The sequence below is a fragment of the Panulirus ornatus genome, chromosome 9 (assembly GCF_036320965.1).
Source record: "Panulirus ornatus isolate Po-2019 chromosome 9, ASM3632096v1, whole genome shotgun sequence".
In the NCBI taxonomy this organism is placed as follows: domain Eukaryota; kingdom Metazoa; phylum Arthropoda; class Malacostraca; order Decapoda; family Palinuridae; genus Panulirus; species Panulirus ornatus.
The window spans coordinates 24,042,502-24,069,485 of NC_092232.1; the positions used below are offsets into that span (position 1 = coordinate 24,042,502).

General features: G+C 46.6%; 1 protein-coding gene across 1 annotated transcript in view; it reads right to left on the reverse strand.

The window, feature by feature from the left end:
* The window catches only part of LOC139750044 (uncharacterized), a 400,638-nt gene that overhangs the window by 74,030 nt on the left and 299,624 nt on the right, over nt 1–26,984 (reverse strand). The window contains exons 2-5 of the mRNA XM_071664382.1: nt 14,016–14,161; nt 12,807–12,903; nt 9,964–10,057; nt 6,709–6,820 (exon numbers count right to left, since the gene is read on the reverse strand). Of these exons, the coding sequence (XP_071520483.1) occupies nt 6,709–6,820; nt 9,964–10,057; nt 12,807–12,903; nt 14,016–14,161 (449 nt within the window). The remainder of the gene's footprint in view (nt 1–6,708; nt 6,821–9,963; nt 10,058–12,806; nt 12,904–14,015; nt 14,162–26,984) is intronic.

Here is a 26,984-nt window from a genome sequence, read left to right on the forward strand (position 1 = left end):
GGTGGGTTGGGCCATTCTTTCGTCTGTTTCCTTGCGCTACATCGCTAACACGGGAAACAGCGACTAAATATAATAAAAGAATAAAATATATATATATATATATATATATATATATATATATATATATATATATATATATATATATATATATATACAAAGGCGCCAACAACCCCCCACATAAATTCAGAGCTAAGAACAACTCCACACCCTCACGTCCTGGAATAAGAATATCCCACTATAGCATGGCGGTTACTGGAGGTAGGAACTCTGTCTGGGGCCTCGGTCCCACACGTAGTCCAGCTGCGGATTCCTTTGGTCAGGAAGGCTGGCTCCATTTCCATAAAGCCTCCGGCCAGCCAGAATCCCGAATGGCTGAAGGATTCAGCACGTCCATTATCCCCTCCCTGAGTCCAGTAGCAGCCCTAGAATGAGGGGACTCTTCTTCCTCCTCCTCCTCCTCCTCCTACATGGGAGTACAGGAGAGGAGAGAGGAGGGTGGGTGCTGAGGGAGACTTTCTCCCCACCATCGTCGTGCTCTGATGACGGAGGAGTATCAAAAACTACCTCCATTTTTCCTCACCAGCCAAGGCATGAATTCCGCCTGTGGGGAGGTTATAGATCACTAAGACTTCCATAATGGCTCCTCCACTCCCATCCTCACCACCGGGAGGAGGGGAAGGTCTCCGCCCCTCCTACTACAGCCTTGAATCTCCACTTTTACTCCATCATTTTCCGAAGCTCGCTAATGGGGCTAACATGATAACAAAGATAAGGTAGCTGAGCTGTGAGTGAAAGACGAGGTAGTCATCTCACTGACGTAATTATGTTAATCTTTGTAAGATAGATATTTGTGTTGTACTGGGTAAGGGAGTTCTACACTCTTGGGGCCCCATCACTTGCACATTCGCTGCTATTATACAACTCTTTAAACATCTGTTTGTTGTTGTTTTTTTTCCAAATATCAATCTTTTGAAGGGTTGCTCACTGTTGATATCATCAAAATGGATGGGAAACTCGAAGGGTGTGATCAAGTCACCTCTTACTTTTCTCTTTTTCGTGTAAGACCTATACTTATGACCTCTATGTTCTCACTATAACTCAACTCTCTTAATTTTTGTATCATCTTTGTTGCCGTCCTCTGGACCTCCTTTATTAGTTCTTTGTGCTACTTTAAGTGCGGTGACCAAACTTGAGAAGCACATTCTATCCTTGGCCTAACAAACGCTTTGAACAATTTGCTGAATATTTCTTCACTCGTGCACTTGAGTGACATCCAAATATTTACCAGGAGACAGTGAGTCTACAGCTCTCCACAGAAGGAGCTCAAGCGACGGGATAAGAACACGTACATTGACGACTCCTAAGTTTCTGTCCCACACGGACTCCTGCAGCTTATTTCCTTCTAAGGACAGTCATATGCATATCTAGGCTTCCTTTCACTGTGTCCCATCCTCATTAATTTGCATTTCCTTGGGTTGAATTTCATCAGACAAATATGGAGTTTGTCTAGGTGCCCTTGGATGCACTTTCCTTCACTGTTTACTTCCATCATGACCTTGGCATCATCCGCAAACACATTCAGGTACGAGTCTACACCCTATAACAAGTCATCTACGTGTAGGTCAAGAAGAGCAGTGGTCTCAGGAACGAGACCTGAGGCACGCCACTGGTGACCTGAACCCATCTCAAGTAGGCTCCTCTTCACATGCGTCCTCTGCTCCTTTCCACTGAAGTAATTTACATTTCATGGCAGGAGTCTGAGTCCCCGTTATTCCTGCCTGAAGACCAGCTTCCTTACCGACTTAATATATGGTACAGTGTCAAATGTTCTCTGGCAGTTCAGAAACAGTTGATCCACCATTCTCATTTGTCTAGAACGGATGTCGCTGTCTCATGTACGTGATATCTCATATGAGATACCCTTTTGTGTCTCACTTAAATCATTTATCTTTTCAAGTAGTTATCTTTTTACTATCTCAATTAGCTTTCGGGTTTATAGACTTCATTCACTGGTCTGTAGTTCAGTGACAACTTCTCGACTTCCTTTCTTAAACAGAGCCACGACATTTGCCCTGTTCCACCTTACCTTCTCTCGGCCTCATACCGTAACAACATTGGAATTTCACACATATGGAGAGACTAGGCTGAGGGATATCATTTGTAGCTACATTAAAACTAAGAGACGGATCTGTAATGACTTCCATGTGGACTGTGTAGGGTATCTTCACACTTCTTTAGCAGATGTGACGAAGCTTCATCAAGATAACGACATCTAAAATTTTTTTATATGTTTGTCATTATCATTTATGTGTTACGGGGCTAAAGTTCTACACTCGTGTTACCCCGTCCCTTAACCTTGTATACATATGCTTGTCTTTATCTCTGTGCGTGTATGCATGTGCATGCATACACACACACACACACACACACACACACACACACGAGACTAAGCCAAATATCCAGTTAATCTGACCAGCCCTGAGGGCAGGATGAACAACTGAGATTGGCTGTGGGACGACGGCCATGCCCAGGACTCGAACCCGCGCTGACTCATTGGTGAGTAACGATAACCATTACACCACGGAGGCTCGTGTGTGTGTGTGTGTGTGTGTGTGTGTGTGTGTGTGTGTGTGTGTGTGTGTCCTTATAACCTACAGCCGGGGATCTTATGGCCTCTTGCTCATCTTCGTATCACAATATTCATTTTTGAGGCTCGCCAGATCTTCCCAATATCCGACCCCAGATAAGATATTTCATTTCCCATCAGGTTCCGCCCTTCTTTGTGTTACCAGGGCGTGGGGCTCCTGCCGGTGGAGAGGCCCCTCAGCAGCAGGTCAGTCTTGGCTTCTCTTGTTTTAAGTAAATTTTCATATTTGGAACACCGCCTGGGGGCTCTGGTTTAACCCCCCTTTCAGCCAAGCCCTTTAACCTGATCCTTTTAAAGTCAGGTGAAAGGCCAAGCCATTATGCTCATGTGTCTTCTTTAATGGTCGTACCGTCGCGCTCAAATGGGTCGTTCCGCTGTACTCAAGGGCAGTCAAGGCTTGTGCCGTGGTGCTTAAAGATTGCACCATCGTGCTCAAGGCTTGTACCGTCGTGTGCTCAAGGCTTGTACCGTCGTGCTCAAGGCTTGTACCGTGTGTTCAAGGCTTGTACCGTCGTCCTCAAGGCTTGTACCGTCGTCCTCAAGGCTTGTACCGTCGTGCTCAAGGCTTGTACCGTCGTGCTCAAGGCTTGTACCGTGTGTTCAAGGCTTGTACCGTCGTGCTCAAGGCTTGTACCGTCGTGCTCAAGGCTTGTACCGTTGTGTTCAAGGCTTGTACCGTCGTGCTCAAGGCTTGTACCGTTGTGTTCAAAGGCTTGTACCGTCGTCCTCAAGGCTTGTAACGTTGTGTTCAAGGCTTGTACCGTCGTGCTCAAGGCTTGTACCGTCGTGCTCAAGGCTTGTACCGTTGTGTTCAAGGCTTGTACCGTTCTGTTCAAGGCTTGTACCGTCGTGCTCAAGGCTTGTACCGTTGTGCTCAAGGCTTGTACCGTTGTGCTCAAGGCTTGTACCGTCGTGCTCAAGGCTTGTACCGTCGTGCTCAAGGCTTGTACCGTCGTGCTCAAGGCTTGCACCGTCGTGCTCAAGGCTTGTACCGTTGTGTTCAAGGCTTGTACCGTCGTGCTCAAGGCTTATACCGTTGTGTTCAAGGTTTGCACCGTCGTGCTCAAGGCATGTACCGTCGTGCTCAAGGCTTGTACCGTTGTGCTCAAGGGATATACCGTCGTACTTAATACTTGTACCATCGTGCTCAAATGTCGTACCGCCTTCCTCAAGGGATGGTTTCGTACATCTCTTAATGATCCTTTATCATAAAAAAATCTCTACATTTCCAACTGGCCTGACACATCATACCTGGGTGATGAGGTCATCAACCTTCCCATGGTAAATACATTTTGAAACTCCCATCGCGCGTCTCTCTCAAGCTGCTGGGATTTCGTGTGTCACATTCGTTTTTCATACGTGTCCCAACCACTGGCTTGATTTGCGTATATCCATTTTCCATCGACTGTGCTGCTGGAATACTGGAGTTCCGTCCTCACGGTAACTGCTGGCGTGCGGGGGTGATATTCCTGGGAATATGAGAGTCCAGGCCTTTGTAGGAGAGAGGCTGAATCGTGCTTTTGATGAGCAGAACACATCTGCTGCAGCGGAAGACTCAAGATTCATTTATCAAACACTTGAGAATATACATACGTACATGCCCAGCTGTGTACATAAGGTCAGGTTTTATAATAATATATATATATATATATATATATATATATATATATATATATATATTATATATATATATATATATTCTGCAGATCTCTGAAAAGATGGGAGCGTAAGCCTGAGATGCTGGGGTTTAGAGGAACACGGTGGTCAAGGGTCGTTCATAAAGAAGATATTGTTCGGGTTATCAATTTCTCGGATGTTATTGAGTCCGGCCAGTGAGGGACGGGGGGTCCTTGTTCAACTGATGATACAGTGACTGCCCCAGCGAGGAACGCTTGCAGTGACTGCCCTAGGGAGGAACGCTTGCAGTGACTGCCGCAGGGAAAGACGACTGCAGTGACTGCTGCAGGGAGGGACGAGCGGCAGAAATGCCTGCCGCAGACAAATGGCTTCCATGTTATCAACTGTATGATGACTGACGGGGTTGTGCTGCTTTGTGTGGCGTTCTTGACCCACTAGGATACACCAGGCTGACTTGACGACATGTGGAGGGCTTGTCTCCCTCTCTTCTACCCGCCTATCTACCAGTTGATGGACGACGATTGATATGTTGTCAATTCGAGTGGGGTTGAGGAAGTCTGAGGGAAGTGAGGGTAGGCTTAAGTCGCCATGACGATAAAAGATAGTAATTTAAGACTTCTTATCTATTATCTTCTTCGATAACGATAACGAACACACCTTGATGTGCTGTAGGGTTCGTGGAGTTGGGTGGGGCTAATCATGGCACGTCTACGCCGAAGGACGCTCGATGTAGAGGCCCTGAAATTAGCGAAGCTCGTTGACCCAAGACTAGCGAAGGTTGATGAAGGAGATTCTTACGTACCGGGTGTTGTTTTACATAACGCTAACCAACGAGAGTCAGCTGCTGACGCACACACACACACACACACACACACACACACACACACACACATACCATTATAACCCGAGATGAACAAAATCCGAAGAATTTGTCCTCCTCTCTTTATCTCACTGGGTCTCTCCCAGGGTCGATGATATCCCCATTACCTATAAAAACGAGACACACACACACACACACACCACTCCTTCCCTCCAGACCACACGACCCTCCCCAGGAAGATATAAACTCTGAGAGATCCTTTAGGACAGATATCAACCCCAGAGATCCCTTGCCCAGAGATCCCTTCCCCCCAGAGATGGCGCGGGAAATCTCCCTTGTGGTTGATACTTATGGTCGACGCGGGTTTCTCTCGCAGGATTTCTTCGCTGCTTCTCATTTTCTTTATCGTCCGCATCGCGTCGTTCCTATCGGCCCCTTCTCGTTTTCCATTTATTCCCCTCCTCTTTTCCGTCTGTTGTTTATCTAATGTATGTTCATCTAACTCCAGTTCTCTTTTATCCCTGAGCAATTCTATGTTTCTCCCCTTCCTTCTTTTTCTTTTCTTTCCCTTTTCCATTATTTCAAACGACTTTCTTATTTGAATAAATTGAGTAAAAGTGGTTATTCTCACCGTTAACATGTGTGTGTATCTTCTCTCCCTCCACCATCTTACTAAATCCATTATCATATATATATATTTTTTTCTCTTCTCGATCACTTTATGAATTATCTATTTCCTTCGGTTCCCATCTATCTATCTTATCGTTATCTATCCACTTATCTGACCATGAGACAAGTAGTTAACCAGACGGGTCAGAACACATTGAAGTAGAAACTAGATATTTCCAGTTTGTAGTTTAGATTCTAACATGAAAGACATGACGCAAAAGCATACCTCAGTTTTCTTCATAATGCAACATCGGCTTAGGCTATTACGCCTTGTGTTACCTGTTTATGTCTCTTTGTGACATATGACCTCAGGTAATACTATATTACCCGAGGTCATGACCTGGGGAAGTCATTACTCTCAACGGTGACCTTTGCTTAAACTGAATGACCTAATAAGGCAATGGTCTGGGAACAGTGCCTAGGATAGTGGCCACAGTTGACCTTTGACCTGGGAGGTAAGTGATCTGTAACATGAAGGAAATGCTCACGTGATGACGTGTTGAGGCAATGGTTTAATGACCTATCAATGACCTAGACACTATAACATTACTGTGGTCAGCGTCCCTGACCGTGACGCATTCACGAGCGCATAGGTTCGAATCCTGGTTGCGGCAGGCAGTCCACAGTCAACCCAGCCGTTCATCCTCCCCGAGGTGTTCCTGAAGCTATTTTGAAACCCCATTTTCTTTGACGATGATGTCCAAAATCACGTTAAAGACTGACACAGATGTTACGTAATGACAACCCAGTCATCATACTAGCACCACCCAGTGTGACGAACTCGCTCGCTCACCACCCACCCAGTGTGACCAACTCCCTCCCTCCGTCATCACACTATAGCACCACCCACTCACTGTGACCAAAACCCCAGGTCATCACCCCAGTACCAAATTCCTACGGTTGGGATAAGAACCTGTGTGGTACGTGACCTCACCTGTAACCTGTTGTTGATGGAGGTCACGGCCTCTCGCACGGCGTCGGTGACCTGGTTCAGGTCGTGGGGCATCGCCGCTTGTGGGTAGTCCTCAGAGTCCAGTGCGTCCAACCTGATACAGAAAACGGTGGCTATTAGTGGCTCGTCTTGAGCAACAACAACACAACAAGTTACCCTGACCACACCAGCCACGCATGAAAGAAAAACAGACAAGAAACAAAATGAAGTCAGTTTTATCTCCTTAGATGTCTATTAGTCTGAGTCTTAAAGGTATACAGGTTACTGCAAGAAGAGGGAAAGACGAGGGGTGGATGGTACCTCCATAGCTTCGCTGCTCGAGGGTACGAGGAGGAGGAAGGAGGTGTCATAACGGTCAATCCTCGTATGGCTAGATCCACAGAGAATCTATAGGAAGCAGCAGCCAGGTACTTGACTTAGTGTTGGGCACGCACGTCAGTTCACACGAACCGTGGCCAAAATGATACCCGTAGAACAAGGAGAGCGCAGCAACGTCTCAGCGGATAGGAAGAAATTATTGAAGTCAGATGATAGCGGGAGAGTTAACAGAGTGGAAGGCTCCTGAATCCTATCAGGCGGGCTTGAGAGGGGCTGAGGAAGAGCCACAGCTTGATATGCGAGCACTACTTCATACTGGGGAGAATAAAACCCATCCAGATACGAAATACCTTCTCAAAAGCAGAGGAATTATGGTATTAATGCAACACCCTTGGCTTTTGGAAAGCGGATTTAGCAATGTAGCATTATCCTGGTTTCCTGGTTAGAGAGGAGGGTGTGGTTATGTCCAACATGCTTGTGTTACTGCAGCGTTGAATTGTGGCGGTGCGAAATTTAACAGCAGGAAACGAGTGAGATTTAGGAAGAGGTATAGGGATATGCAAATTGGGTTATTGCACAACTGAATCTAACCAAGCTACTGCTTCCGCATTCCAATAGCTACACAGGTTCAAAGCAAGAGAGGGAATTTGCTCGACGCGAGAGAAAGAACCAGTATACAGAGCGAGGAAGGGAGGGAAAATGAGCTGAAATGATAGAGTGGAATTATTGGCGTGAGAGAACAACGTTCGAGAATGAAAAAGCGTATAGTGAATGGAGAGAAGAAGGGAAGTAAGAGAGAGAGAGAGAGAGAGAGAGAGAGAGAGAGAGAGAGAGAGAGAGAACGCATTAGCAGCAGAAAAGCCAAAGGAAAAAAAATCTAAAAAGCACAGACTTATGCCAAACGCTACGAAGTGCTTTGAAGGTGTCTAGGACCACGACAACAGATTCAATTAATTACAAAGAGAGATCATTCACAAAGGAATGATGATCAACACTAGAGCTTACATCCACGAAAACTGTACTGGTGATCTGAAAGACGGGAAAAACGTGTCCAAGAAAGTGAGAGTTAAGGAGAGTTCTAAGAACTTTGGAGACAGTAGGAGTTAAGAGCGATGAAACGATAGCTGGAGGGGTGAGAACGTTCAAGGAATCTCTCCAAGACGAAGGAAAAGTTTAGGCTTGTAAAACAGAGGCGAAATACGAGAGCAACGATCGGAGCTACTTCGAAAACACACTCCTTTAGGATACGAGAAGGTATGCCATCCAGCTCAGACGCCCTGTCCACTTGTAGGTGGGAGCGAGTAATTGGAAGACCTAAAGCAAGAGAAATGTAGGAGAGAGAATCAGATTCAGTTAGAGAAGACGAGGGGAAAGGACTAAATCCAAAGGTCATCTAAAGCAAAACTGAGTGAGATTCAAGAGGGGAAATGTTTTATGGTCCCATATGATCTGTTCCCTGACGTGAGAAGCATCAGAGCAAGAGTATTCAAACCATGTTCAAAGGGCTCATGATCGAGTAAAAACGGGAAAAAAAAAGAGTAGGATTCCACTCAAACCAGGAAAACGTCTGCTATATAGTCAGCACAGCTGGAGGGATCCAGGTCGGAGAAGCAGCACTGGCGCCTAGGAAAGTCAGTGTAACATCTGAGTTCTCCCAGAGTGCCAGAGTTGACATCTGTTGTGGGATACGAGGTTTTCGTCCCCAGTTGGAAGTGACAAACATCAATTAAGGACTATTACTGGAATGTAGTTAGAAGAGGTTATTCGTTGATGGAGTAATTTGGGACTATCTTTGACCTGCAGAGGCAGTTAAGGACTACTACTGGGATTCGTCAGTTATCAAGCATCTTGCATTGGTGATGACTGTGGACTGTTAATGATCTTTGTGACTATGAGAGACGACTGATGTTTCTTACTGGATACTGAAGGGGTAGTTGTGTAAAGTGTGATCCGCAGTGTAAGGCAATCAGACTCTGTGTGAAGGGAGACATAATGCAATTCTTTGTGACGATGGTTTTGGGTGGGTTAGCTGAAGGATGTAGATAATGGTCCCTGATGGATGATAATTTGGTTTAATAATAAATATATGAAGGAAAGGGTCAGTCTTTTCTTGCTGGGCTTCATTATGGTTGTGTGAAAGCAATTACTGCCAGTAACTGATGATTGCGAGAATAATTACCAGTAGTTAATCATGAGCGAAAGCAATTAACAGTCATTAAAGTCAAGCAGAAGATAATTAATAGTTATTAGAAGTGTTGGCAACCATCAGCAGTTGTTGAAGATATGTTCCAACACATAAAGTCTCGAAAATCAAGTCTGCCTAGAATAATATCATATGTCTTGAGGTAAACCAAGCAACGTCGAAGGTCCCCGCACCACCTGCATGGGTCACAGCGCGTGGGAAGACCACACCTCACACCCTGAAGCCCTTTGGAAATCAGGAGACACTGAGGTGCACACATCCACACTGTGGAACACCTGCTCGAGGACTTTGATGGTCATAAGCAGCTTGATCCTTCTGGAGGCCAAGGCATGAGATCTGAACTCCAGGAACAGAGACAGAGAGAGTCTCCGGGGAAGAGAGATGGCTGGAGGGTGTTTGAGCAATGTGTGCTGTGCAGATATGTATATGCTGATGTATACGTGTGTGGAGGAGGGTAATGTAGTGTCGGGATATCTACGTTATAAGGGCGAAAGAGATGTGGAAGACGAGATACAGAAGAGAGAGAGAGAGAGAGTGTGTGTGTGTGTGTGTGTGTGTGTGTGTGTAATATGGGAGGAAAGAGGTCAAAGAAAGAGGTCAGACGAATGACGTGATCAGAGAGGTCAGGAAGGACTAGTTCACAGGTGTGGTTCAGACTACATGTGTGGTTAACGTGGTGGCAAGTGGTGGGTGAAGAAGACACAGGCACTACTCACACAAGGTTGTCCTGAGACATTTGTCTGTCCCGTCTGTGAGGCAGGGTCCTGTCCAGGCCAGCCAGACGGACCTCCAGGGCAGCCACCTGCTTCCCTGAAACACACAAAACCACAAGTGTTACAGTGTGTTCCTCCGCTCTCACAGTGTTGCACGGTGTTGCATACAATGTGTTCCTCCGCTCTCATAGTGTTGCACGGTGTTGCATACAATGTGTTCCTCCGCTCTCATAGTGTTGCACGGTGTTGCATACAATGTGTTCCTCCGCTCTCATAGTGTTGCACGGTGTTGCATACAATGTGTTCCTCCGCTCTCATGGTGTTGCACGGTGTTGCATACAATGTGTTCCTCCGCTCTCATGGTGTTGTACGGTGTTGCATACAATGTGTTCCTCCGCTCTCATGGTGTTGTACGGTGTTGCATACAATGTGTTCCTCCGCTCTCATAGTGTTGTACGGTGATGCATACATAATCAACAATAGCAAAGCTTTACTGTTATGAGTTAGTGTTGGTAAAGAGTTTCTTTTCCATCCTACGTCAGTTTATCATGAAACGGATTATATTAAATTGTCCCATTAAGAAAAAACACATTAAGAAACTAACGTAATAAGATTATCTTGAAACACGACGCGGGCAGAGTTTGAAACGCTTCGGGTGTTTCTAAAAAAAAAAAAAAAATTCAGGCGAAGCTTTTATATCAAAGTTAAATCTAATTAATAATCTCAGTGTGTTCGCTTTCATGCATCGTAAGTCTGGCAAACCCACATTTTCATTCGACATTGAAGTAACACAGTGTTAAGGATACCGTGTGGTCCCCCGTTGCTTGTCGTCGTGGATGACGAAATATCAACCTATTCGCAATTCATATGAGATTTTTGAGGAGTTTGAAGTGTTATATTTGTTTCTCTATACATTAACTTGAATGATTATCATCTGTTGTTTTTATAATTGCACCACTTACATTACAGTCATTAAGATATACAGTGTTACAGCAGGAGGCTGAGTGATTCAGCAGTACAGTGTTACATCTACTGTATTATCTACTGTATTATCGACTATGATGAAGTTTCCACTTCCTATATATTAAGATAAGACAAGATATCAACTTCCTCGTAATATTAAGAAATCGTAAAATCAATGTTACACACGTTTTAGGTAACCTATACCTATCTATCTATCTATCTATATGTATATATTTATATATATATATATATATATATATATATATATATATATATATATATATATATATATATATTATATTATATTTCTATTTCTTTTATTATACTTTGTCGCTGTCTCCCGCGTTTGCGAGGTAGCGCAAGGAAACAGACGAAAGAAATGGCCCAACCCCCCCCCCCCCATACACATGTATATACATACGTCCACGCACGCAAATATACATACCTACACAGCTTTCCATGGTTTACCCCAGACGCTTCACATGCCTTGCTTCAATCCACTGACAGCACGTCAACCCCGGTATACCACATCGCTCCAATTCACTCTATTCCTTGCCCTCCTTTCACCCTCCTGCATGTTCAGGCCCCGATCACACAAAATCTTAGAACCCCTTGTATGGGACTGCTGTAGCTTCACATCTGTGCAACAGTTAGTAGGAGCGGAATGGTGGACTGTCTTTGTGAATTAAATACCAACATATCAAAACTCCTGTTTCAGAAATTACTTCACATACGATCCTGAGAAAAATTGTCTTATAGAACGTACGAACCTAACAGCGAACAGGATTTGGGATCTAACTATAAATCCGGTTAATCGATTAATCCGTTTTATTGGTCAGACTAACAAATGTGTTGTGGTTAACTTTACTGCCCGCGAACCCACGGACCAGGGTTCGATCCCCGGGCGGCGCACAGTTCACCCAGCTGTTCATCCTTGCTCTGGTTGGTGGACAGATGGGCACCAACGCGGGTTGGGGTAGGGCAAACCACAGCTGAAGCAGACCTGGCCCAGATCCGACATCTCGTAGCCCAGCTATGAGTTTGCCCCAGGAGTGGACGTGTCCCGGGCACTCGGCCCTCGATGACTGATCAACGGATTAGCTGATCATCTACGTTGATAATGATACTGATTAGCTAATCACCACTTGTTCTAAGGATAGTGATGTACTGACCACACTAACTGGCTGATCGTCTATATGAGGAGCTGTTACCAGCCATCCAGGTCGCTCACTCCAGGTCAGACGTGTTTCTGCCCACCAGGGCACTCACTCAAGGTCAGTAGTGTTCCAGCCCACCAGGTCACTCATCTAGGTCACACCACCTCGTCACTCACCCACGTGACCAAACAGGTCACTCACTCCGGTCAGATACCGTGTCACTCACCTAGGTCACACAGCAGGTCACCAACCACGTCATTCGCCCCAGTCAGCGGCGTTAATGCCCCCAGGTCATTCAACCAGGTAATGTGTGTCCCTGTCCACCAGGTCACGCACCCAGGTCAGCTGCGATCCTGTCCATCTCGCCCAGGTTAGCCGTGTCTTCACCTACCAGGTCAGGTATCAAAGTAATCCACCAGCTCACCCATCAAGTCACTCACCCAGGTCAGCAGTGTTCCTACTCACCCAGGTCATCCTCCTGATCAATCACCCAGGCAACTACCTACTCACTCACCTATATACACCTCCAGGTCAATCACTCAGGTCACCCTCTATGTCAATAACCGAGGCTACAACCTGGTCACCTAACTAGGTCACCTTCGTCATCAATCACCCAGGTCACTCACTCAGGTGACTCACCTGGTCGATCACCCAGGTCAGCCTCCAGGTCACTCACTCGGGCTACCTACCTGGTCGCACACCCAGGTCAGCCTCCAGGTCACTCACCCAGGTCAGCCGTGTTCCTGCCCACCTCGCCTACGGCAGCACGCAGCTCGCCGTATTCCGTCAATAACTTGCTCTGAATGTGCTCCAGTGTTCCCAGCTGCAGGGAGAGAGAGAGAAGCAGTGAGAGTGAGAGAGAAGCAGAGAGAGAGAGAGAGAGAGAGAGAGAGAGAGAGAGAGAGAGAGAGAGAGAGAGAGAGAGAGAGAGATTCAAACATAGAAACAGACTGATAACAACAAACTAAAAAAAAAAAAACTGACAGCGAGAGGACATGGTGGCAGGCAGAGAAGGAGAGAAAATGACGGACAAGCAAACAGAAAATATGGAGGCCGAGGATATAATGAGGGAAGGAATGAGGAGAGAAGGAGAAAAAAGGGGGGACAATGATGAGAGCACTAGAGACCCAGGAGGATGGGAAGGACCACATTAATTAATAAAGAGTGAGGGAGGGAGTGAGGGCAGCGGGCGAGGAGGGAGGCGACAGAACCCTGCGGAGGGAAAGGAGTGCGCGGTCTCGACACTGGTGGAAGTGGATGATATATCTTTTTTTTTTGAGTGTAGGGTGAGAGAGAGAGAGAGAGAGAGAGAGAGAGAGAGAGAGAGAGAGAGAGAGAGAGAGAGAGAGAGAGAGAGAGAGAGAGAGAGAGAGAGAGATGGGTGATTCTAGTGAGGGGGAGATGGACGGAAGGGAGAGATACAGGCTCGATAGTTAGATGGAAGGAACAACAAGAGACGGGTAATATCTGTGGAGGTGGAAGAGGAGGAGGAACCAGTCTGGTGGAAGAGTCACTTGTGATCAGAGCAATACATTTACTGAGAGATTCTTGACTTACTGACTGATTTCTTATCTTACTGATCGACTGACTATATATAATTAACTGAGTACATGACTGATTAGCTGAGAAATTCCCTGACTGATTAAAAGATTCAAATCACTTCCTTTAAGTAAAGGAACAACTAGTTGACTGATTAATTTATTCAACGATTTAAGAAAAAAAAAATGAGTTAATTAACCCTTTTTTTTCCTCTTTGGTTTTTACCTGCACTGGCTACAGACTTGCTGCCCGGTACAAAGCAGTTGAAAAATATCAAGGTTTTCTGATTATCATTTTGTACCACGTATATCCAAGCATTCCTTACCCAGGCTCTCGGGTTGTTATTATCGAGTCCTCCTGTGGTGAGGGTGTCCACACGTCACAACACCACCTTACCTGCCTGTAGACGTTTTCAGTGAAGGTGTCGAGCCTGACTAGCCTAAGGGCCGTGTTGAGAGGCTGGAGCTGTTCCTCAAGGGCTTGGGCTACCACCTGCTGCATTTCCGCCAACGACACCTTCCTCCGGCCTCCTCCTCCTCCTCCTGCAGAAGGAGAGAGAAACAAAGTGATTATTCATCAGAAACGACAAATCCTCTTGACCATGACGGTACGAACACCTTCGAGTATGATGCCTCGACCTTTGACCTGACCCTCGAAAGTCACGTCAAAGGACTGGCTAGCATGCCCAAGGGTCGTGTGGTCGTGCTCAAGGTCGTAATGAACTTAGATACTATGATATATTTCCTTCAATGTGGCAGAAAGAACATTTAACAAGGTTTGACCAACTTCCTTTTACCTTATTTTACAGGAATCGTCTGTAAACCGTGACGTCACTGTATGTAAATGACGTCCCCATTAAGAGAGAATAAATCACGGATGATTTGTGAGAAGTCTGTGATGTAGTATTTGCATACGACACCATAAACACAGATAGACGAAAAGTGATCGTAAAAGTTTATTGCTGGACTACTTTATACAACACTACCCAGCCAGGTGTATTCTAACATGCCGACCCTGCACAACACTACCTGGCTGGGTGTGTTGCACTCCTCCCGGTCTGCTCAACACAACACTACCTGGCTGGGTGTGTTGCACTCCTCCTGGTCTACCTTGCACAACACTACCTGGCTGGGTGTGTTGCCCTCCTCCTGGTCTGCTCAACACAACACTACCTGGCTGGGTGTGTTGCACTCCTCTTGGTCTGCTCAACACAACACTACCTGGCTGGGTGTGTTGCACTCCTCCTGGTCTGCTTAACACAACACTACCTGGCTGGGTGTGTTGCACTCCTCCTGGTCTGCTCAACACAACACCCCACATCCGGAGCATGGAGACATCAGTTGCCATGGCAATGAGAAGAGAGTGTTGGGATGAGGCAATGAGTTCTGTCCACACTCTCAAGCATCTCAGGCGCGACGGTGCAGTCCTTGAGTACGACGAGTGACCCTTGAACACGACGGTACGACCCTTGAAAACACGACGGTACGAACCCTCATGCACGACGGTGCGACCCTGTACTACTCTTGAACACGACGGTACGACCCTTGAAAACACGACGGTACGAACCCTCATGCACGACGGTGCGACCCTGTACGACCATTGAAAACACGACGGTACGAACCCTCATGCACGACGGTGCGACCCTGTACGACTCTTGAACACGACGGTACGAACCCTCATGCACGACGGTGCGACCCTGTACGACTCTTGAACACGACGGTACGAACCCTCATGCACGACGGTGCGACCCTGTACGACCCTTGAAAACACGACGGTACGAACCCTCATGCACGACGGTGCGACCCTGTACGACTCTTGAACACGGCGGTACGAACCCTCATGCACGACGGTGCGACCCTGTACGACCCTTGAAAACACGACGGTACGAACCCTCATGCACGACGGTGCGACCCTGTACGACTCTTGAACACGACGGTACGAACCCTCATGCACGACGGTGCGACCCTGTACGACTCTTAAACACGACGGTACGACCCTTGAAAACACGACGGTACGACCCTTGAACACGACGGTACGACCCTTGAAAACACGACGGTACGACCCTTGAACACGACGGTACGAACCCTCATGCACGACGGTGCGACCCTGTACGACTCTTGAACACGACGGTACGACCCTTGAACACGACGGTACGACCCTTGAAAACACGACGGTACGACCCTTGAAAACACGACGGTACGACCCTTGAAAACACGACGGTACGACCCTTGAAAACACGACGGTACGACCCTTGAAAACACGACGGTACGACCCTTGAAAACACGACGGTACGACCCTTGAAAACACGACGGTACGACCCTTGAAAACACGACGGTACGACCCTTGAAAACACGACGGTACGACCCTTGAACACGACGGTACGAACCCTCATGCACGACGGTGCGACCCTGTACGACTCTTGAACACGACGGTACGACCCTTGAACACGACGGTACGACCCTTGAAAACACGACGGTACGACCCTTGAAAACACGACGGTACGAACCCTCATGCACGACGGTGCGACCCTGTACGACTCTTGAACACGACGGTACGACCCTTGAACACGACGGTACGAACCCTCATGCACGACGGTGCGACCCTGTACGACTCTTGAACACGACGGTACGAACCCTCATGCACGACGGTGCGACCCTGTACGACTCTTGAACACGACGGTACGACCCTTGAACACGACGGTACGACCCTTGAAAACACGACGGTACGAACCCTCATGCACGACGGTGCGACCCTGTACGACTCTTGAACACGACGGTACGACCCTTGAAAACACGACGGTACGAACCCTCATGCACGACGGTGCGACCCTGTACGACTCTTGAACACGACGGTACGACCCTTGAACACGACGGTACGAACCCTCATGCACGACGGTGCGACCCTGTACGACTCTTGAACACGACGGTACGACCCTTGAACACGACGGTACGAACCCTCATGCACGACGGTGCGACCCTGTACGACTCTTGAACACGACGGTACGACCCTTGAAAACACGACGGTACGACCCTTGAAAACACGACGGTACGAACCCTCATGCACGACGGTGCGACCCTGTACGACTCTTGAACACGACGGTACGAACCCTCATGCACGACGGTGCGACCCTGTACGACTCTTGAACACGACGGTACGACCCTTGAAAACACGACGGTACGACCCTTGAACACGACGGTACGACCCTTGAAAACACGACGGTACGACCCTTGAAAACACGACGGTACGAACCCTCATGCACGACGGTGCGACCCTGTACGACTCTTGAACACGACGGTACGACCCTTGAAAACACGACGGTACGACCCTTGAAAACACGACGGTACGACCCTTGAAAACACGACGGTACGACCCTTGAAAACACGACGGTACGACCCTTGAAAACACGACGGTACGAACCCTCATGCACGACGGTGCGACCCTGTACGACTCTTGAACACGACGGTACGAACCCTCATGCACGACGGTGCGACCCTGTACGACTCTTGAACACGACGGTACGAACCCTCATGCACGACGGTGCGACCCTGTACGACTCTTGAACACGACGGTACGACCCTTGAACACGACGGTACGACCCTTGAACACGACGGTACGACCCTTGAACACGACGGTACGACCCTTGAACACGACGGTACGAACCCTCATGCACGACGGTGCGACCCTGTACGACTCTTGAACACGACGGTACGACCCTTGAACACGACGGTACGAACCCTCATGCACGACGGTGCGACCCTGTACGACTCTTGAACACGACGGTACGAACCCTCATGCACGACGGTGCGACCCTGTACGACTCTTGAACACGACGGTACGAACCCTCATGCACGACGGTGCGACCCTGTACGACTCTTGAACACGACGGTACGAACCCTCATGCACGACGGTGCGACCCTGTACGACTCTTGAACACGACGGTACGACCCTTGAAAACACGACGGTACGACCCTTGAACACGACGGTACGACCCTTGAACACGACGGTACGAACCCTCATGCACGACGGTGCGACCCTGTACGACTCTTGAACACGACGGTACGAACCCTCATGCACGACGGTGCGACCCTGTACGACTCTTGAACACGACGGTACGACCCTTGAACACGACGGTACGACCCTTGAACACGACGGTACGAACCCTCATGCACGACGGTGCGACCCTGTACGACTCTTGAACACGACGGTACGACCCTTGAACACGACGGTACGAACCCTCATGCACGACGGTGCGACCCTGTACGACTCTTGAACACGACGGTACGAACCCTCATGCACGACGGTGCGACCCTGTACGACTCTTGAACACGACGGTACGACCCTTGAAAACACGACGGTACGACCCTTGAACACGACGGTACGAACCCTCATGCACGAGGCTGTACTTCTTTTCGTCTACTGACGATGATATTCCATCATAGGGAGAAAGGAGGAAGAATACGACCCACTTATCTCCTCCCTGCGTGTCGTAAGAGACGACTAAGAAGGGTGGGAGAGGGGGAGCTACTGGAAATCCTCCCTTCTTGTGGTACTTTACAAATTAAGGAAAAGAGGAAAGAACCAGAAGCTCAGTTATCTGTTCTGGACGCTACTTCGCTCATGCAGGAAACAGTAAGAATGTATGAAAGATATATATATATATATATATATATATATATATATATATATATATATATATATATATATATATATATGCGAAGGGGTAAATGCTGGGGGCTTGGCAGTTGTTTGGCGAGCGAGCGTGTGCAGTGTTGACAGTGGCCTGGTCCAGCCTGGCTCTGTTGTCAGGGAGATGTGCGTCCCGCGTGACCAGCCATGATGAAGGCAGCTTTAACTGGTCACTGCCATCCACGGCATGGGCCACCGAGGACACTTCCCCCACCCACCCCACCTCCTCCTTACCCTCTAGCACACTAACTAACCCCCTCCTTCCCTCTCTCTCTCTCTCTCCTTCCCCCATCCCCTCTCCTAGCCCCACTAACTCTATCCACCCTAGCCTTCGTAGGTTTGTTAACCTATCCTCTGCTCTGACCACTACCCTCACAGTAGAGTGTGCTCAGGAATGAATACTGACTTATCTGACACATTTGCATATGACACTTCCTTCATTTGCATCTTAATTTTCACTTTTGCCTCCGAGCTATACATTCATATTTTGTACTTTAATATTCAATATATATATATATATATATATATATATATATATATATATATATATATATATATATATATATATATATATATATTGGTATTGTACTTTCACCCTTGAATTAATTATCTTTAATAGCGAATTTTATCCGTCATTTATGTGTCGTGTTCTATCAGTCTTATTAGACTTCAGCACCTGATAAAAAAGATAAAAAGCAGCTGAACTGTATCAGAAAAAAAAAAAAAATTAATATATACACGTTGTGTCCAAATAAAAAGATTCCTTTCACAGTAACGCTTTAATTAGAGCTAATGTGGCTTTCATGAAACAATTTGAATTAAAAATTAATCATCCTGGCACCTGCCATGGGGGGTGGGGGTGGGGGGATGGTATGGGTGTTGTCACTGGGTGGTCAGCGTGTTTCCTCCCCCAGGTGGGGGGCGCATGGTCGCCCGCGCATCATGGCTTGTCCACAAGATATCCGCCTCCACAATGGCCCAGTTGTTATCAAAGATGGTGTGTAGATCAGGCAAGGAGGCCTGGAGACCTCTATTGATCGTAGTGTCTAAAGGTGAAGGGTAAAGGGTATACTTACCCTGAATATATACTCCGTCATTCTGCAGGAAATGACTGTAAATTAGAACACCTCAGCTGTCATCATCTGGTGTATTAATACACCTCAGCTGTCATCATCGGGTGTATTAATACACCTCAGCTGTCATCATCTGGTGTATTAAGACACCTCAGCTGTCATCATCTGTTGTATTAAGACACCTCAGCTGTCATCATCTGTTGTATTAAGACACCTCAGCTGTCATTATCTGGTGTATTAAGACACCTCAGCTGTCATTATCTGTTGTATTAAGACACCTCAGCTGTCATCATCTGTTGTATTAAGACACCTCAGCTGTCATCATCTGTTGTATTAAGACACCTCAGCTGTCATCATCTGGTGTATTAAGACACCTCAGTTGTCATCATCTGGTGTATTAAGACACCTCAGCTGTCATCATCTGGTGTATTAAGACACCTCAGCTGTCATCATCTGTTGTATTAAGACACATCAGCTGTCATCATCTGGTGTATGTTCTCGTCAACAGTTAAAAGGATACGATATTTCTAAAAACAAGTTCAGAGAGGATCAATAGTGTACGATATTACTTAATTACGCCTCAGTACCTTTGTTGATGCGCGTGTCTGCATACGTGTATCAGAAGATCCGAATCCCACTTCTTGGCGTGGGAGCACTTGAGCGAGGAGCCACTCGAGTGTAGAGGATCCACCAAACCTCTGCACCACCACCTCAGCCCAACAGCCTTTCAACACGAGGAAAATTCTCCCTCGGGTCGTTCTTAAGTACCAGTCGAGCAGGAGAGGAGGAGGTTATACTTCTGAAGGTTGGGTTGATGTAAGCATCTCATCCTTCAGTTTAATAGATTTTCTTTTTTTATTCTCGGTGGACCTGAAGGGACAAGGGCCTGCCTCTAACCAATAAAGTTTCCTTTGAAATGTTTTGAATCTTCAAAAGAAACTATGTTTAAAACGTTTCAACTCTTCATAGCGTTGGTCAGAGTACAAGACTTAAAGATAAGGAAACATTACAATTATAAACACAAATATAATTACCCATTTTCGGTATAACTAAATTCATCTTTTCTAACTCCTCTGTCTTCAGGATTTTATTGACGTCCGAACCTCTGGGTTTAATCTATATTCCCCAGTCAAATCTGGGTCACCAAGTCCAATCCAATACCCCAGGTTTAATCCGGGCGATTCACCACATCAGGATAAACTCACTAGCTCTTCAAAATCAATGGGCTAAGTTTTGGTCACCAAGTCGACTTCAAGTCACCAGGTCAAACTTTAAGTCACAAGATCTAGATTAAGTCACCAACGAAAGCATAATAAAACATTTACCCTGGGTCACCAACACAGGGTATAGCTTTAAACCTGAGGTGTCGTATGGTGCTTTCGACCAGCAGGGAGAGGAGTCAGCTACCAGTGACTGTGAGCCGCATCGCCAATTACGAGAGAAGTTGACGAGACATCACTGGTAGCCGGAGCTGAGATTCATAGGTCGGTAAGTGGAGGGATTCACTTGTTGCGCCAAGCTTTGGTTTCAGAAGACTGGGAATCGGGGTTTTCCTTTCCCCCCATACAGGCACCAGATGTCGCACATAATATTTACGGGAATGTTGTCGCTAGCATTGGCCGTCTTTCGGGAACAGCCATAATATGACTTAGTTTACGACAGCTTCGGAAAACAGTGACGACATGAATAATAAAATATGCTAATGCAAACCACAACAGAAAACGTCAGATCAATATTCCCTAGAAATAAAAAAAAGATAATCCCATCTGTTCCAACCAGTTTTGCATAAACAGATATACACAAAGCCTCCCACAGTTTCCCTGTGTGGAGTTTTCGGTGTCTCTCTCGTCACCTCAGTTCCCCAGCTTTGACAGACGTCAGGAGACGCGTTCTCCATCAGCATCCAGCCCACCTAACACAGTGGCAAGGGGGACGTCTGCCGCAGAGGGACGTCTGCCGGAAAGGGACGTCTGGGAGGGGACGTCTGCTGGAGAGGGACGTCTTGTGGAGGAGGAATGACTACTGGAGAGGGACGTTTGGCTAAGAGGGACGTCTGGTGAAGGAGGAATGACTGCTGGAGAGGAACTTATAGTAGGGGACGTCTGCCAGAGAAGAACGTCTTCCGAGGGCAAAACACGGCTGCTAATGGACGTCTGTTGGGAGAGTGACGTCCGACTCAGAGGTACCAATGCTAGTGGTCTTTTAGTAATGGATATCTGTCTGGGAGTGACGGGTGATTGGTGGAGGACCTCCGACCGAGGAGGGAAGTCGGCCAAAGATGGGACCTGATGGGACCCGTCTTATTGGTCGGGATGGAGCAGCTGGCTGCTGGCGTTCCGGGACGTCTGTTGAAGAGGGGACGTCTGTTGGGAAGAGGTCTGGTAGGGGATGTCTGTGGGAGGATGCACGTTTGCCGTTCTCACAGTTCTCTCTCTCTCTCTCTCTCTCTCTCTCTCTCTCTCTCTCTCTCTCAGATGAAGACCGACAAACAGAGGGGCAACAAGAGTTCACAACACCTCGCTTCACGTCACTTCATAAACCACACACACAACACCACAACCGTCAGCCTCGTATCTGTTCCCCTAAACCTCACGCAACCACAACACATTACAACCTCTTCCTCCCACAACCACGTACTTCCTACAACCCACAACCTTATCTTTTCGTGACTAACACGTCTGAACCTCACACCTGACTTCACAACAACAGCACACACTTCCCCGCAGCCACGCTCTCTGCTCCATAGCCATACCACCCTACTCCATAACTACACACTTTACCCTCCAAACGCAATCTTTACCAAGTGATCACACACTTTTCTCTCCAGACAAGCATTAGGTCCCATACCCACACACGTGTACTTCACAACCACGAACTCATGCCACAACAACGCACCCTCTTTCGCAAAACAGTGCGTGTCGTCTCATAACACCCCCCCCCCCCCAACCCACCACAACTATTAATCCACAACCGCTCCCAAAACCCCACACTTCACCTCACAACAACCACAGCAGCACATCTCATCCCACACATCACACAAACCCTCGACCAAAACCCCATCCCACACAATGCTTCCCTCTCCATCCGTCGACGATCACACAGACACACACACACACACACACACACACACACACACACACACACACACACACACACACATAACTTCCCTCGTTCTCCAGATCATCTCCTCCTCCTCCTCCATCGTCCGTAGCCTCGGGAAACTTTTTGCCAAACCCCAGGACACACTCCGTCAATTAATCCGCTTCGGGCATCCATGAGAGAGAGAGAGAGAGAGAGAGAGAGAGAGAGAGAGAGAGAGAGAGAGAGAGAGAGAGAGAGAGAGAGACGTTCGGATAACTTCTTCTGCCCGTCCGTACAAGGAGGGAACATCCACCTTCGCCACAGTCGAGTCGTAAGGGACTTTTGGGGAAAGTATTTGTCTGGTGATTCATTATTGTCCCCGCGGTCTTCAGGGCGCACGTATGGGTAGAGGGAAAGAAAAAGTTTTCATTATGATTCTGGCTATACCACACGTAGGGCGATCTGTCGTGTATTACATTTCTGTTTTCGTTTTTGTGTACTTGTTGGGTGTGATTGGGGATTAAGGATAACTATGGGTATATGTAATACAAAGAGTGTTTGTGTACGTGGCAGGGGTTAGGGACGGGTCTGTGTCAATCCTTGTTTGTATGATACGGATTAAAGATATTAATTCTAGAGTAAACAATACTGTCTGTATCTTTGTTTATGTGTAGGATATACGGCAGCTTGCTTACGTGCTCCTAGGTAAACACACACACAGTCTCATAGATATCAAGATGCACTTTTGTATACTTTTGTCTACGTGTGTCATTTTGTGCATATGAATATACAGAAAATCAAAACTTACACCACTACGAGCTATCTCATACTGACAGCCTTACACTTATCTTCTATACCCCTGACACACACACACACAATATCATCAACACGACTACAACACCTACACCCATTCCCATGCTCTGAGATCATCAGTTCTTACACTCATTCCTTATCCCATAGCATCATCGCTACACTCACCCGAACATCCATCCCAGCACCAGTGTAACACCTGAAGCCACAGACGATACTGACCAACCCCAAGAGCCTTCAGGTCTCCTACCTCAGAGGATCAGGTCTTTGCGTTACGCGTCGTGACTCGCAGTCTGATGGACATACTGTCTTAACAACCATTATAATCATTATCATCATGATCTTAATGATTAGTCCTACCATTAATGATACATCTCTTGACGGTTGCAAGCTGGCAAGAGTAGCCCAATTAGATAAGGGCCAAGTATACAATACCATTGTACAGATACCGTCCTGGATGAAGAATAAAATAAACAAACGTGGAAACCTATAATCAATAGCAAAGTTTTGCTACTTTAAGAAGATTAAATCTAATACTGCTTAATTAGCATGGATTCCAGGAGGAAGGTATCATGTGCTGCCAACTTGTTATGATTCTTTGATGCGTTTTAGAATACTAACAGGAACTCTAAATCAAGACTAGATATCACGTATTCGGTCTTTCAGAAAGCTTTTGATTTAATCCGGCACGAGACGATATCAAGCAGAGTAAGAAGGTATTACATCGGTTCTCTGTATTACGTCTAACTGGCAGAGAGACTAGCTGGAGCGAATGGAAGGCTGAAAGGGGATAAAAGAACATTGGCCAAGTGTGGTTCGTGGAGTACCGACCACAAGGCTGGTTTCTGAACCCCTTTTACGTATTCACGGCCAAGCAAAAGAGTACATACATTACGTATCCTTGATACACGTCACTTGATTAATGTGTAAAACCTCTAAGCTTGCTGATTTTTATGGGACTTGGTCGATGGGATGATCCCGTATTGACAGAATGTGTACAGTACCAGAGGGCTGACTCATGGATCAAGTCTGACCCAAAAGAAACGTAAATGATGTAGATGAAGAGTTCATACTTGCATGACTTGAGTTTCCTGACGACACTGGACTTGAGTGAGAGATGACTGATCAAGGTGGACTATCAAGAGACTTAAAGAACCTTGAGAAGCTAGTGTGTCAGGCTAAATGACAAACGAAACTTAAAGTTTGCGGACTTAGCTTAGGTCTCTGTGACTCACTCTTACTCTACGTAAAGAACTATACATTTCACCAGACCTTGACCCCAACATCGTATACAAGATATCTTTCGCTGCAAGTCTGCTGTGAGCGCAGGATGATTCCATGTTCGTTATTTGCATCGGTCATGCAAGTCTGCTGTGAGCGCACGATGATTCCATGTTCGTTGTTTGCATCGGTCATGCAATACACTATGTAATGTCTTCATTCTCCCAACGAATGACACATGTAATCTATCACTAGGTGATTTTATACTACACATCAGAAACCTATCTATTACTCCCTACCTTCGCCTCGTCAACACTTCTCATCCACTGAACGATATGACAGACTAATATCAAAGAGGATTTATGTACAGGTGACCTGAGTTATCTAGAGAAAAGAATAAGCTTTATAAGAAGACATCAAACAAATCATCTCTTGTCTCTTAAAAAATACATCAAGGGAGAGAATTCAATGACCCTACAAATGATTTTAGAATGTGAAAGAAATTCGTCAATATGAGTTAAGTAACAGAGTGACAATTACCAGGAGAAATTGCAGGTAAGAGCAACAAACTTTGAACTCAAAGGTAAACGATTCAGCAATGCAGAAAGAAAATACGTTTGCATGAAGGAGACCTGTCAAAAACCTAAACCACGTTGCCTGCAGAGGGAATAACTGGGAAAACAAGAGATCAGTTGATGCAGAAAAATCATAAATAATTCCTGTTGATACATTTGTTATCAGGTAATCTCACCAGAGAACCTTAACACACAATCTGTCCTTTCTTCAGTATGTGCGCGGATATCTTATCTCACATAAGGAGCTAGAATGTCCACTAACATTACACCTATCCCACCATCCCTTTAACCTAGCCTTCCCTCAATTCCCTCTAACCCTACACCCACCCAGCCACACACACACACACACACACACACGCACACAAAGGCCAGTTTCCCGCCCTAAGGCTGATGAGTCGCCCTCCCTGGCCCCACAACAGGGAGGAAGGTCTCGCAACATTTAACCTTTCGTCCTGTGGTTCGTCCCAGGGAGAGACAGCTGTTGTCCGGGGTCTTCCCTCCCCGGCCACGTTAGACGATACCATAATTATATCACATGTATATAACATCATATCACATAGCCTTCACGAATTCGTCGTCGGCAGATGAAAGCTGGTGCGTGATCTATATGCGTGGGACTAATGCCGAAGGAATGTCCCTTACTTGAATAACGTCCCTGTAATATCTATCTTATTCGCATATATAATATATATATATATATATATATATATATATATATATATATATATATATATATATATATATATATATATATACATATATATATATATATATAAGATATATATATATATAAGAAATCGCAATTCAGTGGGAGTTCAGATAATCACATTAAACATGTAATTTTCCTATACATGCAACACTACATGTTTCATGGAGACAGTCCACCTCATCAGGTGCAAACAATTCAAAAAGTCTGTTCTAAAATCACACCACCACCACCACACAAATTCCGTCTCTCCTCTGCCATTCTCGCCTACACTGTGTGTAGTCGAGACTGGCCGTGTCGATGGGGAAGGTGTACAACATATGAGAGAGAGACAAAGTTTTGAAGGTTTTGTGTGAACATCGTAATGGCTACTTCTTCTTGGAATGGAGGAGGCGACTGAAGTGTGTACAGGTGTGTATGGTGCAAGTTGTTCGATGACTGTGTGGCTGATCATGTGAATATGTGCGTTTGGGGCCTTACTTATATACCCTCGCTAGGCTGAGGGTATATATATGTATTAACGTTGTTTCTTTTGTATTTTCTGCGCTCTCTCTCTCTCTCTCTCTCTCTCTCTCTCTCTCTCTCTCTCTCTCTCTCTCTCTCTCTCTCTCTCTCTCTCTCTCTCGCACACACACAAGTCCTCGCCTCCTCCACTTAAGTGGTCATTCTATTCTTTCCACGCCGAAGACTTCAGTCACGAACAATAGTCCTCGCCGTGGCCAGGCCTTAATGAGAAGGGGGAGCACAGTGTGAGAGACTGTGAGGAGGTGGAAGATTTGCATTAAACAAAGAGTCGGGTTGTAGCTGTTGGGAAGGACACGCGATTTATCAAGAGGAAAGGATGAGTGAGGTGATGAGTAGTATTTAAGTGAATAAATGAGGATAGACATATATATCTATCTATCCTCGAGGCGTATACCAGGACATGATGTTAAGACCAGCCCCGGTAGCTTAGTTTGACTCAGACACAAGAGCAAGAACCAGCATTCATGACGGGGAGGATGTAAGGTGGTGCCGGGCAACACTCCAGCACTCCCAAGACAGGAGGGCAGTACTTCCCTGGGCAACACTCCAGCACTCCCAAGACAGGAGGGCAGTACTTCCCTGGGCAACACTCCAGCACTCCCAAGACAGTAGGGGAGTACTTCCCTGGGCAGCACTCCAGCACTCCCAAGACAGTAGGGCAGTACTTCCCTGGGCAACACTCCAGCAC